This window comes from Macrobrachium nipponense, chromosome 6 (assembly GCF_015104395.2).
Source record: "Macrobrachium nipponense isolate FS-2020 chromosome 6, ASM1510439v2, whole genome shotgun sequence".
In the NCBI taxonomy this organism is placed as follows: Eukaryota; Metazoa; Arthropoda; class Malacostraca; order Decapoda; family Palaemonidae; genus Macrobrachium; species Macrobrachium nipponense.
In genome coordinates, this window is record NC_061108.1 from 123,473,070 (window position 1) to 123,491,210 (window position 18,141).

General features: G+C 38.7%; 2 protein-coding genes across 10 annotated transcripts in view; one reads left to right on the forward strand and one right to left on the reverse strand.

Moving 5' to 3' along the window:
• The first annotated feature begins 2,481 nt into the window (after positions 1–2,481).
• LOC135216111 (tigger transposable element-derived protein 1-like) overlaps positions 2,482–18,141 on the forward strand; it is a 128,128-nt gene continuing 112,468 nt past the window's right edge. The window contains exon 1 of one of the 2 annotated variants that reach the window (XR_010314809.1): positions 2,482–4,623. Coding sequence is in view for 1 of the 2 variants with exons in the window: in XM_064251151.1 (XP_064107221.1) it covers positions 2,621–4,623 (2,003 nt within the window). In the remaining variant the exon portion in view is untranslated. The remainder of the gene's footprint in view (positions 4,624–18,141) is intronic. The other variant, XM_064251151.1, reaches the window with a different exon arrangement.
• LOC135216112 (uncharacterized) overlaps positions 4,766–18,141 on the reverse strand; it is a 213,128-nt gene continuing 199,752 nt past the window's right edge. For 5 of the 8 annotated variants that reach the window (XR_010314814.1, XR_010314812.1, XR_010314810.1 and 2 more), the window contains one exon: positions 4,766–5,148. Coding sequence is in view for 3 of the 8 variants with exons in the window: in XM_064251152.1 (XP_064107222.1) it covers positions 4,795–5,148 (354 nt within the window). In the remaining 5 variants the exon portion in view is untranslated. Of the gene's footprint in view, positions 5,149–6,728; positions 7,363–7,393; positions 7,555–9,477; positions 9,953–18,141 lie in introns of those variants that run through there. The other 3 variants (XR_010314815.1, XM_064251155.1, XM_064251153.1) reach the window with 3 other exon arrangements.

An 18,141-nucleotide genomic window follows, 5' to 3' on the forward strand; every position in this document is an offset into this window, starting at 1 on the left:
ATAAATTTCCCCGCTTTCACACATTATGCATCTCTTCCCAATGTCTTGAGATTGGCTAAAACTTTTAATGTTTGATTTTGATTATGTAAAATAAATAAATGAATAATAAAAAACACAGCAATCTTATTGATATGTAACTATCTTAATTGTATGTGGATAAATAGAGTTAAAAACTGTAATGAAATAGAAACCTTTGGGTTTCTCAAAGGTAAAAATAAACTATTGCAGATGGCTCCTAAAATCCATTTATAGTGACAAACCAAAATCAATTATAACAGATGGATTTATAAAAGAAGTCCTTTAAACTCAGGTTGACTCGATTATGTATATAACAAATATTACCGTAAAAATTATTGTGTAAATGAAAACTGCGACGTTTGTAAATGAACTTTATTGATTTAAATGAATAAACTGGAATTTTCACCATCGCTGCCACTGCTACATATTTTCGGCGTTGACCTAACAAATTTTCCAATATGCATTCTCCGAACATGAATCATTAATATTAATTCATATATAATATATGATTTTATTGTTCGAACCAGCTAAGTAAGTATATTTCGTTTGTGATTTCATACTCTTCTTTTTATTTACTACATATATGATTATATATGTGTGTATATATATATATATATATATATATATATATATATATATATATATATATATATATATATACTATATATATATATATATATATATATATATATGTATGTATATAATATATATATATAAATTTGTGTGTGATTTTATAATATAATTTTATTGTTCAATACAGGTATAGCATCAAGCTGGTGATGGCATGTGATGCAGATACTCATTACATGTGTAATGCAATGCCCTATCTTGGAAAAGGAACTCTAGTAGCCAGGATGAAGAACGGCACGCTTGGAGAGTTCTTCACTATGGAACTAATCCAGCCATTCCAGCGTTCAGCCCGCAAGCTGAAAAAATCCTCCATGCATTTGGTCGGGACAATTAGACCAAAGCCTTATATTCCTCAGGAAATTATGTACATCAAGATGTATATTGGTGAGTCTGCGGCTGCATACAAGAAGTTAAAGTAACAGTGCTCTGCCAGAAAGTAAATACGACGACGATGATTCAGATGTTACCTACAGTTCCCCATAACCCAACCATCGTCGAGGGAAAGAAAACTCAAATTCATATGCAACAAAAGGGCGAGTGGACACCTTCGACCAAATGTGCTCTGAAACATCTTGCAGTCGAAAGACGATGAGACAGCCATTGTGTCTGTTTTATGGCATTCTGAACATTACTGTGAATAATGCTATCATAATTAATTCGAACAAACCAAACAACAGGAAAGTCACACGACGTCAGTTTGGGATGAAATTAGCAATGGAACTGAGTCGTCCTTGGGCAAACTACAGACTCGCCCGGATTGGTCTTCAGAGGGAGCTTTCAGCAGTTATCCAAAGTGTATTTGCCCCATTCGTCCACAGCTAGGACGAAGCTTTTTGTGTGTAAATTGCAAGAAGTCCACTTGTCATCGTCACATTACGACACTCTGCACTTACTGTACCCCAGAATGGTTAGTGTTCATTATTTTAATTTTCATTTTAAAATTTTCGACAATGCTAGCAATAATTTGCGTATATCATATGCCACATAGATCATAAATGCATAAATATCCGCATGGAAAATCCTTGCTCCGCGCGAATTTTATGCAATTATTTTGTCTAATATTTACCATTTTTATATCTTCTTATTATATCATCTTACTCAACAACTATTATTAAAATTTTATAGATAAAATTTTCATCAGTCTAAATTCACAATTTATATTAGAAAAACTTTTCCTTCACATGAAGTTGACGATGACATATTTGTGAATACATTTCGTTGTTTTTAATAGTGTATGTATTTTACTGATTACTTGGAGAGTATAATGAATTCCTTCTCATTACTTTGGGTGCAGAATTGTTGGTTCATAGATCCTTCCGCAACTAAAGCACTTTTTAGTGTGCTTCCGACGCTGCGTTGATAGACATTCAAAACAAATCTCTTTCATCTCCCGAGGAATGTTAAATAGGCTGGTCAGAACCTTTATAGTTCACGTGTCTGACAACAACAGTTTTATTTTTTTTTTTTTAAGATGTATAAACTGTTCTGCACATTTTTTTACACATTATGAACACACACACAGTGTGCATATGTACTAAATACCTGTTGATTACAGAGACTCAAATGCAGTATATTTTCCTGAGAGAGAGAGAGAGAGAGAGAGAGAGAGAGAGAGGAGAGAGAGAGAGAGAGAGAATGTCGCTCTACTCTCCACAAAATGTTTTCGGTTTTTAGAGCTTTTCGGTTTTTTAGAATTTCGGATAAAGGATTGTGTACCTGTACTACTTACTGAAATGATAATGACAGCCAGATGAGATGTATTTATAGTAAATCTTGCATCGGACCCCGTCCGCAAAACCGGAATCCGACCCGATAAACCGCTTGATTTTGGCGGACAAAGTGCTTCGATCAGTCGGCGCCAGTTGGCGTTGTACGGGGGTTTGTTTAAACCTCGATCAGCTGTGCTGCGTGTGTTGTGATATATTTTCTTAGCTTTTGTGGCTTTTTGCACTATTTTTTTAATAACGAAAACATGGGTCTCAAGAAAGCCATTGCAGACAAGCCGAAAAGGAAAGCGGTAAGAACCACAATCGAACTTAAAAAAGAAATTATTGAAAAGTATGAAAGAGGCAGTCGTGTGACTGATTTAGCATCTCAGTTTAACCTGCCGAGATCGACCATAAGTACATTTTTAAAGCATAGAGAAGTAATAAAAAGTGCTAGTGTTGCTAAGGGGGTTAAGAGTTTGACAAAACAGAGGCCTCCCATAATAGATGAAATAGAAAAACTGTTGTTGGTGTGGATAAACGAAAAACAGTCATCTGGTGATCGTGTTACAGAGCCCATGATTTGCGGTAAGGCTCTAACCTTGTATGCTGATCTGAAAACCAAACCAGAATTAAGTAATACCGAGCATGAGTTCATGGCTAGTAGGGGATGGTATGACAGGTTTAAGAAAAGAAGTGGTATTAATGGTATTGTGAGGCATAAGGAGGCAGCGAGCGCTGATGGAAAACCTGTCGAAAATAATAGGAAAAGTGGCATTCATAGTGCTGTAAATCATGGGGAGGCAGCGAATGATGAAAAACCTGTCGAAAAAATTAAGAAAAGAGATGGCAGTCTTAGTGTTGTAGGACACAGGAAGGCAGCGACTACTGATGAAAAAGATGTCGAAAAGTTTGTGAACGATTTTCAACAATTCGTTGACGAAAATGGCTTTATGCCAAATCAAATATTTAATTGTGACGAGACAGGACTCTTTTGGAAAAAAATGCCAAAGAGGACCTTTATTACTGTAGAGGAAAAGAAACGGCCAGGCCACAAACCAATGAAAGATAGGCTAACTTTGTTAATGTGTGCAAACGCTAGTGGCGATTTAAAACTAAAGCCTCTTTTGGTCTACCACTCCGAAAACCCTAGAATTTTTAAGAAACATAAAGTTATTAAGAGTAAGTTAAATGTTATGTGGAAGTCAAATGCTAAGGCTTGGGTAACAATGCAAATTTTTAGAGAGTGGATTTGTGAAGTGTTTGCCCCCAGTGTAAATAAATACCTTAAGGAAAACAATTTGCCACTCAAGGCACTTCTAATTTTAGACAATGCCCCTGCCCATCCCCTAGACATGGAATATGAGTTAGCAGACGAATTTAGCTGGCTAAAAATAAAATTTTTGCCACCCAGAATAGCCTCACTAATACAACCCATGGTCCAGCAGGTTATTTCTAATTTCAAAAAACTATACACTAAGGCACTGTTCCACAGGTGTTTCGAAGTGACCAGTGAAACTAGCCTGACCTTGGCCGAATTCTGGAAGGAACATTTCCATATTTTAAGTTGTGTTAGGCTAATAGACAAAGCATGGGCAGATGTCTCTAAGGAGGTTCTAAGAGCAGCTTGGAGAAACCTTTGGCCTGATGGAGTTCCTCCTAGGGACTTTGAAGGTTTTGATGCCCCAAGTCCACTTGCACCTGACCCTGAAGCTGAGCCCTTACCTCTGCCTGACCCAGATGTTGAGGAAATTGTTTCTGTGGCACAGTCCATGGGCTTGGAGGTCAGTGCTGATGACGTTGAGGAGCTAATTGAAGAACATAGCTATGAACTCACAAAAGAGGAGCTCCAGGAGCTTCAAAAGGAGCAGCAGAAGATTTTGGCTGAGGAAATGGCTGGAGAAGAGGAAAACAAGAGGGAGTCAACTTCTTCAGACATCAAGGAAATGCTTCTTCACTGGGAGAAATTCCAAGAATTTTTTGAAAAGAATCATCACGATAAGGAACTGGTTAACCGTGCTATTAATTATGTTGATGATAATTTAGTTAACCCTTACAGAAAACAGTTAAAGAAACGCCAACAGCAGACCACATTAGACAGATATTTTTATCAAAAAGAAAGCCAGCCAGTTCCTCGTGTAAAAAGACAAAGAAGGGAAAATACTCCTGAAAAGCAGCTACAGTACCAGTTGAGTTTAGGGAAGGGGATTCCCCTTCCAAACAATGACTCTCTCCATGTCCACAAATCCAGATCCTCAACAATGTCAAGGTAAGGGCCATACTGTAGTTGTTAAAAACTTTTCAGTTTATTATTTAAATTATATTATTTAATTTTGAACTTAATTGTAATTTCTGCGTAATGTTTTGTATAAAAAGGCAAGGTTAGGGTAAATAACCAGGTAGTCGAGAACTGATTTATTTTATTTTTATTTTTAAACTTCTACTGACAATCAGTCTTCCATTCAACGGGTGACTGTAAGGCGTTTGCAACTGCTGTGGGATCATTCTGGGCTGGTGGTGGTGGACTTACTACATTTATAGAGACCGAGTGGCGATGCAATGTACCTAGCTGCCCCTCAATCAAAACATCATTTATAGCTTTTTTGGCAAATATTTGTTGGGTAGGGCTCATTCGTCTCAGCTCCGAAGCCCATGCTAAAGCCAGCTTATCCAAGTCGTCACGGTCTCCACGTAGACGTTTACATGCTAAAGAAATAAGCTCTTCACTCTCGTTTCTTATCTTGGTCCTGGGTCGTGGTTTACTGCTACGCACTTCAATCTCCCTACAATCAACCTGGAAATAAATGATTGAAATGTATAACCACTAAGATGCAAAAGCAACAGTAGTCTCGGAAAAGAATTAATGAATGTATACATTATTTTTCGTTAGCGTAAATTATCCTGATCAAATGTAAACTGTCTAATCACGACATTTAGGTGAACAGGAGGGCCTAGACATTAAAAAAAATAGATTACGATTAAAAATAGGCAAGAAAGGAAAGGCGAGGGTAGCTTAGATAGAAAGGTTAACTCTGGATAGAACGAACCACCAAAACTATCAGTATTACCTACAATTTCTGCAAACAGTATGTACAGAAAGTATCACCACCGTTATTTCCCTTTGTATACATCTGCTCTGTAACTTAGTAAGATAGCCCTCAACGCGACAGTTGGTTTTGAACATGTGATTTTTAAAATCTTAATTTTTTTAAATAGAGAAAATATAAAATACTTTACCATTTTAACAGTATTACATGCAGAATTTGATCAAAGTTGACTTACATTTGCCAGAATTTAACAAAAATTTCATCTTGTAGATTTAAAAAAATAATAATCTAGGTATCAATGTTAAAATGTGATTCGAGAATCGTAGGTTCGACCCCAGGTTGTGACATATATTTAATCTTGAGCAGTAGTTGTAGTGCACTGAATAATCGAAGATTCAAAGTGGTCTAAAATTCACAACGAAACAATCTTGACCTAGTGAATTACTTGAGTAATTTTTTTTTTAACCCATTTACCCACTTACTGATTTTTATCCCATCGTACTCTGCGAATCTACTACTATTTTCAGTAAATGATTTTTGTGTAGTGTACGTAATGAATTACAAGGGCAAGACCTACTTCTTGAAATTACTCCTTAGTGTTCAGTTTCCTCTGAAATCGATCAAAATTGCCAAACGTTCTCTCATATGCACCATTCGTTTCACCTATTCTCTTGTATATCCCAAAGTTGTCATGTCTTTTTACTTATCAATGAAATGTTGCAGCAACGCCTTGTTGCCATCTATACACGGGTTTTTTCCATCTGTCCACCCGCCTGTGGTGTTTGCGTATGGTAACACTGCGTCTCGGTCTTTAGATACGTAGTTACATTTAGCTTACATTCAACAATAATAACAATATCCTAGTTCGAATATTAACGGTGTAATTCGCATACAGTAAATTATTAAAACACTTTTCAGTTGCAAATTGACACCCAGATATCCTCTTATTTACCTAAAACTTTTTATAATAGAACCCCCACACACTACCGAGCATCGAATCGCGCTTCGAGTCACCTCAAGCTTGGCTCGAACTCGAAGGAGGCCACACACTAAAGAGCCTTGTTTCAGTTAAGCGCTTTTTCCGCACAGTGAAGATGTCATCCTCAGACCTAGACACAGACGATTTTTTAAGCATTGCTGTTGCTCTCGAAGAGAAAAAACGTAAAAGAAGTGCATATTATTTCTTAATAATTGTATGTATAGAACTTCATATCATTGCTAGATAGTACTTAAAATATTAAGTACAAGTCACATTGTTCAAGGAGAAAGCATCCCTGAAATTGTAAAAGGATAATTAGTGTTTAATAAAAATATAAATTTCCCTTACCATCTCTCTTTCAAAGCTTTCCTCCTCTATAGTAGACCTAGAGCGTCCTGGCATTTCTTGGTCTTTCAGAAAGAGTAATTTTTCGTAGTACCATAAGTTGGGCTTATAAATGTCATCTGTGCTGGCTCCAGATTTGTATGAGGCCTGAACCTTTTTAAATTCTTTTCTAAATGATGCACGTAGAGAATTAATCTTACGTAAACATGATTCACGATCAGCATTAGGGTCACATTCTTTCAGTTTTTCTACTAATTTGTCTTGAGCAATTTGTTTTGCGTGTTTGTTATAGTAATCTGCCGATTTAATTTTCCACAAACACGGGAAAGACTGGTATAGGTCTATAAAGTCACTTAACACTTCTCTTGAATTGGCGCTATCCATCTTCAGTTTCACTCAACATACAAAAATAATGGAGCCTTCCTCGTGTACCCAACAAATTATCACTTGACTCGAAGCTCCGCCCACAAAATATCAGGAATGTCTTGATAGCGTCGAGCCAGCTGCGAGTGGCTCGTTGCACAATGCGCATGCCCCCATATACTATGAAAACTCGACGCGTTGCACGAAGCGCGATTCGATGCTCGATAGTGTCAGTGTTACCATGCGCGACCACCGCAGGCAGATGGACAGATGGAAAAAAACAGAGTATAGGTGAGCACACTTACTGACATTCAAGACAACAGACGATCATCACTCTTTCACTCATTCCATACGTTACTCCCACGTGAATGATGCGAGCGAATGACTGAGGCCCGAGTAGCATTCTCAGTGGTTTCCTTAAATGTGCCTCTCCATACCCTGCCAGATGCCACAAACCGGGCCCAAATCAGACAATTACCTGATTTTTGGCGAATATTTTAAATATTTTAAAATCCATCATTCACGGTTTTCGTTACCGACATTCCCTCATGCAGCTGTTCTTCCGGCCTGTCGGAACGACATTCAATGGAAATACTGACATTCCAAATGATGATGATGAACTCTTGCTTTGATGTGCACTGTCACGGGATTCCAGTTAAATGGCCGGAGAAATATGGAGTTTTAAAGTCAAACACTTTCCAAACTCTAATGCAAGCTCAAGTCCTAGGCTACTGCAAAAGAGGTTAGGGATGGTGCTTCATGACCACTTATTGGGAAGGTTGATTTTGTGAACTTTATTTTGACCAGAGAAATAGGAAGCTTTACAATACACCATCAATCACGAATTCACGATTGACCAAATTGGTGATTGCGCAATCATTTATACTGTACAATCACTACAATCATCAGTTGTCTGTCCAAGCCTGAGTGGTGAGGATGAGCAGTGAGGCTGCATGCGTTGCCATTAGAAGAATCTGAAAAAATAAGTGTGGATGAAAGTGGTATGGAAAAAGAAATAAATTTACGCATAAAAAACCCACTGCAAGAACTTACCATTTAGTTTCCTGCAGACTATGAATTTTCTGCGTATGGATAACGAAAGATTTACAGATATGTTGGAGTTAATAAGCCAATGAAATAAGAGATAAATGAATAAAAAAGGATGAATGCTTACGGAATAATCCACTGGTCCCTAAAAAGCAACTTCATCATTAACAACAGTCGAAATTCCATTTTGCTTGTTCTTCTTGGTCACTAAAGAATGCTAGGTCATTAAAATAAAAGTGACTTTTCACTGTTTATCTATCACTTTCTTCAGTTCTCTTCGGTAGTTTGAACGGAACGAATTTATATTTTCTTCGTTACTGAAGCCCTGGTAGCAATGGGGTCGATTTCCCTTAATTCTTTCATTCACTCCTTCGTTCTTTAAATTTCTGTTTCTGTATACGTCGCTCTTTATTTTTCTCAAGCGCAGGAAATCCACGATAAAGTTGATAAATTCTCTCCAAATCTCGTGGGAGCCCCATTTACTCGAGATCGTGATAGGCGAAAGATTGTACAAACACTATATGACTGAGCTAAATATACCAAATGTGTTGGAACTAATAAAAAGCCCCATTTACACGTGAAATGAGGATGTATATACAGTGTATAGGTATGGGTATATGTATGTATATACATAGTAAATTCATGAATGTAATATAATTAAAATAAAAGATGTGTAGAATCTAAGCTGGCTATGTATTGTTACAAGAAAGATAATGCTCTCATCAAATAAAATTCCAAATGCAATTCTGTTTGAATTGTAAAATACTGTATATTTTCTCTAATAAAAGATTAAAAAAAAAAAAAATTACACGGGTCAAGTAGAGAGGCAAGTCAAGTGAGCAAGTGGACTGCTTCTCTTTAAAAGGCAAGTAGCTACAAATTAACGCATATATATATATATATATATATATATATATATATTATATATATATATATATATATTATATAAATTCAATCAGACCATCTCTTATTTCTTGAAGAGCTACATCCCGCTTATTACGATTCATGTAATTGTTATGTCTAATGTTCCACAAACATTCAAATTCCTCGTATTTATCCAAAAACTTCCTTATGTCCTTGGTATTCCACTTCTCTGACACGATGATCCTTCTGAAGGCAAGTGACAACTGGGAAAGTTTGTTTTTGCACGGGGATAGTTACTGGGCCAGCTAGTAGCTTCTCAAGTGTCGGGATAGTGGCCAGTAAAGTAGCCACTATCCTGGACAGTATACTAACTTTGCCTTTGCACGGGAATAGTTTGCTGACGTCAAATAAACTATCCCCGTGTAAACTGGCCTTAATGTAGCCTAACTTTTTTTTTTTAATTAATAAATGTACTCACCCAATTACTTTGTGATGTTTGTTTTAGTGTTCCTTGTTTCATTATGTCTTTCATTAGTGGAAACCATTTAATCGCAGGCTTATACACATTTTGAGTGCCAGCACCGCATCTTTCTGACTGTTCTACTTTTCGTTGTTCTTGCTTAAATGTTGTCCTTAAACTCTTAATTTTCTGTTTTACATCATTAATTGTATAGTTCTCAATTTCCATTTTCTTGCATATGTCAATGAGAGCACTCTGTCGTGCCGCCTTGTTTCGATATATTTCGGTATGCATGTTCCACAAACACTCATGCTCCATATACAGTTGAACAAACTTGCATGTTACATCGTCAGTCCACTTTGCAGGCATTTCTGAGGATATTAAACAAGACAATGAGTAAAATAAAATTCCTGTATTCGGCACAACGTCTGTCCTGCAACTGAGCTGGAATGAAAGATAAGGGTTGTCAAGTGCAAGTTCACACAGGTCAAGTAGATAGCAAGTAGCTTGCCGGTGGTGAATGGAGGGGAAGCAACTTTCCTCACAAAAGACCTCTTGTCTATTCACTTGACTTGCTTCTTACTTGACTTGCACAAAATATTGGTCAAGTGTAATGCTTACACAAGTCAAGTTTGTGACTTGCCGCTCTATTGACGCGTGTCAATGAGGCTTTAGGCCAGGGGTTCTCAAAGTGGTCGATATCGACCCCCCGGGGGTCAATAGGGTCGTCCAAAGGGGTCGATGAATAACTAACGTGTCGGAGAAATAAGTTACATAATGCTCGTACATCTAAAGTTCCAAATATATTTTCTTACTAGGTGTTACTTTTTTTTTATTATACAGAATGTCAAGTACTAAATTTTTTTTAACATTAAATGCTAGTTTTGGGGTCGATAGAAAATTCGAAACTTCATAAGGGGGTTTAGAAGTTAAAAAGTTTGAGAACCCCTGCTTTAGGCAATCATTTGCTCAAACAACTTTCATAGGCTCATACCCACTCACGTTGGAAATGCTCGCGCTATCAAAAATTTTGTGCAGTCAAGAGACATGACCTCTTGTCTATGGAGCCACGCAAGTGTTGATCGTGACGTAGGCCTACACTTTACTGTCGGACCTCTCATTGCTTTTTGTTTTTTTGTTTTTTTAATCATTGGCTCAACTTACCTATCACAACTCATCTTCTCAGGCTCGTAATTTATACATGTTCTTACCTTCGTACAACAATAATACAGCTGTGTCATTTGACTATCTTTATCAATCTGGTGGGGCAAGGTTTATGGTGCGCATAGAGGAAGGAGTCTCTTGAGCCTTTAAAAACATTTCGTTAAAAAACCAGAGAATTGACTAGTATATTTCATCAGATGCTGATCTAAATTTCTCAAAACTCAATTTTGTTCAACTCCTCCCTGAAATTTGTGCGTAAGGAATTAATTTTCTTCTATACATCCTCTCGGTTAGCATCAGGGTACCTTTCCCTTATATTTCTTTACCAGTATGAGATAGTCTGCCTCCTTTCTGTCTATTATTGTACTCTTCTGACTTGACTCTCCATAAGGATGGCAAGCTTTTGTACAGACGGATAAATTCAATTATGAATATTCCCGTTCTGAAGATTTGTGGCGGCTGACAGTCCCAGAATTCCTCCCGACAGACATCTAGGCCGTGTAAGCGGGCGTGATGATACTGAGCGAAGTTGCGCAATACGTCACTCAGACGACCCCAAAGTTTTGCTTCAACTTTTTGGCGCCAAATTTTGTTAGGACCTTCAATGTATATCCGACACCTCCAATTTTTCGGTCCAATGGTCATTTATGCGCAACATAGTTGATCGCCTACAAGAGAGATCCAAGTTTAGACTGGTACCAGCTCTAGAGACTTTCGATGTCCGCTTTCATTTTAAACTCTGCAGACGCAGAGAAGCGGGAGAGGGACGCTAGGCGATGACGCTTGAAGGGTGGGTCGTCGGGGGGTGGGGGTAAGGTATTTGCGTCTGTCGTCTACAAGGGGAGGGTGTCATGGGGGCGGGTACCGTCACGTTTTCTACGATGACTTCATAAGAGAAAACGGGTGACGCTCAACAGCTTCAACCCTCGCCTCCGAGCTCTGCTAAATACAACACGGGGACCGGCCTTGGCTAGCCTCGCTCAGGGTCTATTTGTCCTCTGGCTCCCATTCGTCGCAAGAATGTTATTTTGTGACTTTGAAACGCATGAAATATTGTAAAGATCATTCTTTTTCAAAATAAATGACTTCCTACCGACGTTATTATGACAGAATTTTTATAAATCAATTTATATTTAAATCGAATATTACGTATGATTGGGAGTTCTTACTCACCACGTCAATATATGCATTTACTCAGTGTTCATCTCTTGTATGTGGTGAAAAGTATTGTAAGCTAAAACTGAAATAATCTAGAAAGCATCTGCTTTAACTAACAAATGTACTTTCAAAGACAATATCATTTTGAAGGCCATATACCGGCATTTACCTTGGACTACAACGGTCCCCGCAACACACCCATGTTCAGCATCCAAGCATATTTCAGCGTTTGCTATATAATAATATCACAATAGATCGTGTATCATGAAATACAACGCAGTTTCAGACAATGTCATTATACATGTAGAACGGTCTAATCATTATATGAAGGGATGAACCAGTATTTCTGTAGCGCTATACTTGGATAAAGCTCAAGTGGCAGCGCTGCTCGAGAAAGAGCACAATAGTTTATATTACTGTAGTTTGACTATGATAAATACGCGATTAGCGGATATTGCATTATCAAGAGTTTCAAGTGTGTTGCAAGAAGCATTGTCATACTCAGAGGACGGGAGCTGGAGCTGAACAATCTTCCACTCCCCACGAATTCTCTTTCCCCCCCCCCTCAACGCTTTCGAATACATCACACTATTTCGTTCTAGAAGGCCATAGGTATTCTTTATTCAACAACATCATTAGACGCGATATTTCTAAGAACAAAGTGTACGTGTACTCTATAAAATAAAACTTCCGTTGTCTTTAATCCATGTCATATTTGCCTCTACAGTTCCACTTTAAATTGCACTTATTTCACAGAAACACAATGCTGACTCTGTTTCCTCAAGGTACAAAATTTTGATATCTGAATACTCTATTAAGAATATTAGTTCCCGTCTACATATGTATCATTCTAAAAAAAGACCAGTCGTTATGGTCTCGTTATTTATAATGATAAACCCGTACGTGACTGTCACTTAATCCTACAATCATCAGCGGGATTCATACTTGTACTTTATTAAATTATATATTATTATTCATATTATATAATAACAATACAATTTCTGGTCGGAACTCTCTTCGTTTATCCCTATACTCCCGTGTGAATATAACGACCATTTCGTAAAAACAAAGTGGGCGCGCTTGGCGTCAGGTTGGCGGGCGGCTGCGCATGCGTGTGTCCGTCCCCAAGATTTTCATTGAATATCGTTCTCTGCGGTCTGGGCTGGGAGCATTTCAAAATGATCACTAAGTTCCAAAATTTGTCGCTTTATCGACCGGTGAGCGCTCGTGAACTTCGATATGTTATTTTATTACTATAGCAAACTAGGGGGGAAATATTCGTAAGTTTACGATGGTTACGATTTTCAACAGACTGAATTTCCTGTCTTAGTCTTTCAGGCTGTCTTACTGTAACCATAGCGGCAGTTCAAATGCAGAATATAGCGAACTTGGGATTTGTTCTGGCAATGGGATGGAGAGACGCCAACGCTCTCTTCTTGTTCCGTGCTCGCTTACAACCTTAATATAACTATATGCTTTATCAAGTGATATCTGATGAGGTGTAATCGTTTCCTAATGCGCGTTATTTAAAAATTCAGTCTTCTATAATCACCGGTTCCACAAGCAGGCAGTTAAGACTAGCGCATGTTTCAGGCGAAGCCGTTGGTCTTTTGATCAGCCATGTGCCGATGGCATACCTTGATGGCCGAACATTATCTTGGACCCTTTGGGTACTGAACGGTGAGACTTCGAATTTCAAGAAAACCGCACTCAAAAATCATTTTACTTGACTAACGCAAGTGTAATGCAGGAATCATTCGAACCTTAATGACTCAAATTAGCAATTGGCCAAGTGACAGCAGCTGTTTACAGACAACGTGACGGGTGGGGAAACGGCAATGGCCGGTACCGGGGATGATGGAGACGGTAGGGAGGGGAGGGAGGGGCTGCAGCGTCACAGCAGTTCACAGGGGAGGAGGAGCGCCGCATCGGTGCAGCAAAGGCTGCCAGCTGCTCCCCTTCCTACTACAACCAACTATCCATTCTTTCCAAGCCAAACCCAATTTCTCTGGATGATTCCGGTTTCAACATGGCGACAAAGTTCTCTTTATACGTTTAGATTGCAGTAGCGTTAGTAACTTAACGGGAGAGGTCTTAAGCAAAAGTGCATTACACTGACAGGCTTATCCTGGGGAATCGGGTTGAGGAGGGGGTGGGGGGCAGACCCCATTGTTTGTTGGAAAACTATGGCTTTTATGGTAGAACTCGTTCCAACCACAACGGCAATTATTCTTGCTGTTATCGATGCAACTCTGATTTAATCATAAATGACAGTATCAATTCTGATAATTTCCTTTGGAATTACACAGTTCATAATTATTTTTTTCATCAAATATACTCGGTCACCTTTACCTCAAGTAAGTACCAGTCATTGAGATTTGCCGGGCTGGAGGGCAGCACATTTCATTTGCGCAAAACTCAAAACACCATCACAAACGCTTGAAAAAAAAACCCTGAGCCAATAAATCACTGATTGGCATCTAGAGTAATTCTTCCCCATGGTGGGTGGAAGGGAGAGTCAGAGACTTCAGTGTGTAACAAACTGTAATAATAGAATTATCTTCAGTGTTTCTGTACACGTTTTTTTCCTGTTTGCGTGGCCACACATCGATGTTTAGGGCTTTCTGACCACCCTCTATATAATGTCTACTGGTTATACATCCCATGACAACATTGTAAGGGTAATTGAGTGTCATAAATTGGGTTTGCAAACCAAAGAAATTAGCCGGCAGACAGGAGTGAAAGAGCGAACCATTCGCCATCTTGTAGCCAAGTATCGTTCGGCGGGGGATGGGTCCATACCCTCCCATGGTAAGGCCCCTGGTAAGCCCCTCAAAGTCTCTGAACAATCTCTAAAGGTACTGAGGCATGAAGCAGAGCTTCATCCCTCTCATAGTGCTTGCAAATTTAAAGAGGAAAATCCTGTAATCTTGGGGGACATTTCCGTGCGTACCATTCGCAGGTACCTGACTAAGCGCTTAGGTTTCAAGAGAGTGTCCACGCCTAGAAAGCCCCTAATAACCCCTAAGCAGAAGAAACAAAGGGCAGATTTTGTGAAGAAATATGGCCAGTGTGACATTGATTTTTGGAAAAAAGTGCTGTTCAGTGATGAAGCCACATTCTTTGCGAGTTGTGGCAACCCAAGCAAAGTGTGGCCTAGTCCTCACGCCAACCCTAATGATGAAAGGCTTATTCGCAGGCGCGAAAAATTCCCTGCTGGTCTTATGGTATGGGGTTCCTTTGGATTTGGTGGTGTAGGTGATCTTGTTATTTTTGACAAGAACGTTAGAGTTAACCAGTTCATTTATTACACGCTCTTAAATGAGCATTTAGAGACTTCCTTCGACAAGACTGGGTGTGAAATCTTTCAGCAGGACGGCGCTACGTGCCACACAACCTCCCTCATCACTGAATGGTTTGCCGATTGTGGTGTAGAGGTTATTGAGAAGTGGCCAGCTCACTCGCCTGATTTGTCTCCAATCAAAAACCTTTGGGCATTAATCAAACGTCGGTTGCAAGATGTAGACGTATCCACGGTCGAGAAACTGAAGGCCGCAATACGTGTTGTGTGGGAGGAGATTGAGCCCGACCTCTGCCAGAGTTTGATATCTTCCATGCCCCTTCGTCTTGCAGCTTGCAAGAAGAATAAGTACGGCCCCTCCAAGTATTACGTAGCACATTCATGGTGAGTACCTAGTTAAAATTTGAATTGGTAACTATTTATTTTTATTGCTGTATAGATTTTTAAAGTTAGGGGTGGGATTGGCGCGTATAGAAAACGAGAGCGCGGCAAATCTCAATGACCGCGACCGAGTGAGTGAGTGAATCTCTTGTTGTCTCAAGGATTTGCAGTATGGGTGTGGTCGATTGGAACCCATTGTCATTCATTGCTCTCTCTCTCTCTCTCTCTCTCTCTCTCTCTCTCTCTCTCCAGAGTAGCTGTCCGTAATTGAGGTTGATAGGTTGTCTATAAGAGAAATGAAGGTTGAGTAATATACATTATATATATATTATATATATATATATATCTATATATATTATATATATATATATATATATATATATATATATATATCAGCGTTTAGACAAATAGTAGATAAATTGCTATAAATGGACTAGAGTTTTAACATGAAGATGTGGAATCTTTCAAAAAATAAATAAAATAAAATAAAAACTGCCAAGCAGTAGAACCACTCACTCCACATCCCAACCACTTGTACCCACGTCATAAAATCAAATAACCAAAGGAGCCGTCTGATATATTAGTTCATTGTTGCCCCCTTTAAAGATGGCTTCCATCAGGCCGTCTTGGGCTTGTCACATACTTTCATCTGACATTATGATCAGCATGAACATACTTTCTTCACAAAATTTTATTAGCCCAATAAATCATTGAATAATCTCGTTGTCTTCTAAATCTCTATGTCTAGTCAAAAGAATAAGATAAGTCTAGTACAACATTTAAGATTTGTGATAGATATTTACAAACCAAATCACTGTCTGGCTCAAAAATAATATCTGCGCTTCCAAAAGCATCATGAAAAAAAGTTTTATCACTATCAGACAAATGGCAAATTCAACAACTTCTGCAGAGGGCCAGGGACTGCCAATTCCTGTCTATTTAAATTCAAGACACCGGCAACAACCGTATGGCAGGGGGATCGTGCAAGAAGCGGTTGGATGTCAGGTTCGTTATGCGGTGATTGCTTCCACTGGGAAGATATGGCAAATAAAAGTATTGTGCTGGGTTTATCAACTGATTCTAATCACTAAGCAGGTTTTCAAAATGGTCATGGATCTCGAAATTACTCTCCAGTTGCTAATGAAGCAAAACATAAATGAAAGGAATAGTTTGCCAATGAAGGTGCAATACCATTTCAAAACGACTTCCTGGAAATTCAAAACCATGTGGATAGTCTACTCTACAATCTCACTCAACTCGCCTCATCGTCACTTACGGCAGATGTGGAACACTCCAGGTTTGATGAACTCTCTCGTGGCACATCTTTATCACAAATAAAGAGCCTTTCATCATAGAACCAAAGTGATGGCTTTTCATGTTTTTTTAAGTTCCCTTCAAAAAAAAATACAGAGGCTGTTTATTTTCATCACGTTGGCAGTTTGGGTCAAGTTCTTCAAGTTTTTCATGGTTCCAATATAGCCTTATTTCTTACATTTTTGTTTAAATATACTTTTTATTTGATTTTCCCGAATACCGAGTTTTTCCTGTATATGCGAATGATGTTTGAAATAATTTTCCTTTGTCCTTCAAATTAGTGTTTAAAGTAGGTCTAAAATCTTCCCACGTCCAGTCCTGAGGGATGACTAAGGTATTGAGCTGTAAGAGCAAACATGGTCCTACAGGTTTGTGGACGAGTGGTTTATTGGGGCCGCAGACTTCGCACATGTATGACGAACATGTTTGTTCATACACTGCCACAGACTGATAATATGTTTGAACAAACGCCAGTGTATCGGAAAGGCTTAGTGGAAACGTAAGCAAGAGAAAAGCTTGTATAGCTATTCTGCAGGCGCTTACCAGCGAAGAAGTGAACAATAAAAAGAAAAAGAAACGATTCTGGATGGAGTGGCACAAGAAGAGATGTGAACTGTCTCATCAATGCCTGTTAAACGAGCACCAGATTTTTCACTTTGAAGAACCTTTTTTCATTCTCTCCTGTAGCTAGTACGAAGAGAGTTAATTTTCTTGGATATCCTTTTGTGGCATCGGGGATATGTTTTTTCAATTTATCAAGCAATTTTAGGTAACACTTTGCTTTTAGGTTTCTATTTTCATATTCCTCACTGTTTATCTTCCACAGACAAGGAAAAGATTGATAAAGTTCAATGAACTCCTCTGTGTTCGCCATGGCTGCTGTTGACCAAATGACCACGTGTGATCAAACATCACTAGTATTCACTACACACTTGCAAAACACGCTGGTCAAATGTCATGTTGGACGAACCAGCTTCAAAAAGCTTGTTCCATCCTTCAAACATGACATTACATTCTCAAATTGGATTGTCAAACGCCAATTTGATCATATGTTTGATGGTCTGTACTGTCCCTAAGTTAAATGAGTTTCATGCCGGTCAGGAGGTATGTTGGACAACACCATTTTTGTGAGCATGTTTGACCGTGTGAAAGGGGTAAACGTGGACGGATGTGCCTGATCAGGTCAGACTTTGTGAACGGGGATTGATTGCTCATTCATGTTCATGTATGATCGTCTGAACACACATCAATCTCTCAAACCGTCATCCATATTCAGATCTCGGGAAGATAACAAAACTCAGCTGGACAACTAACAAATGTGTTTGTCCTACACAGTGCCTCTCAGATAACCCCATGCTATAACT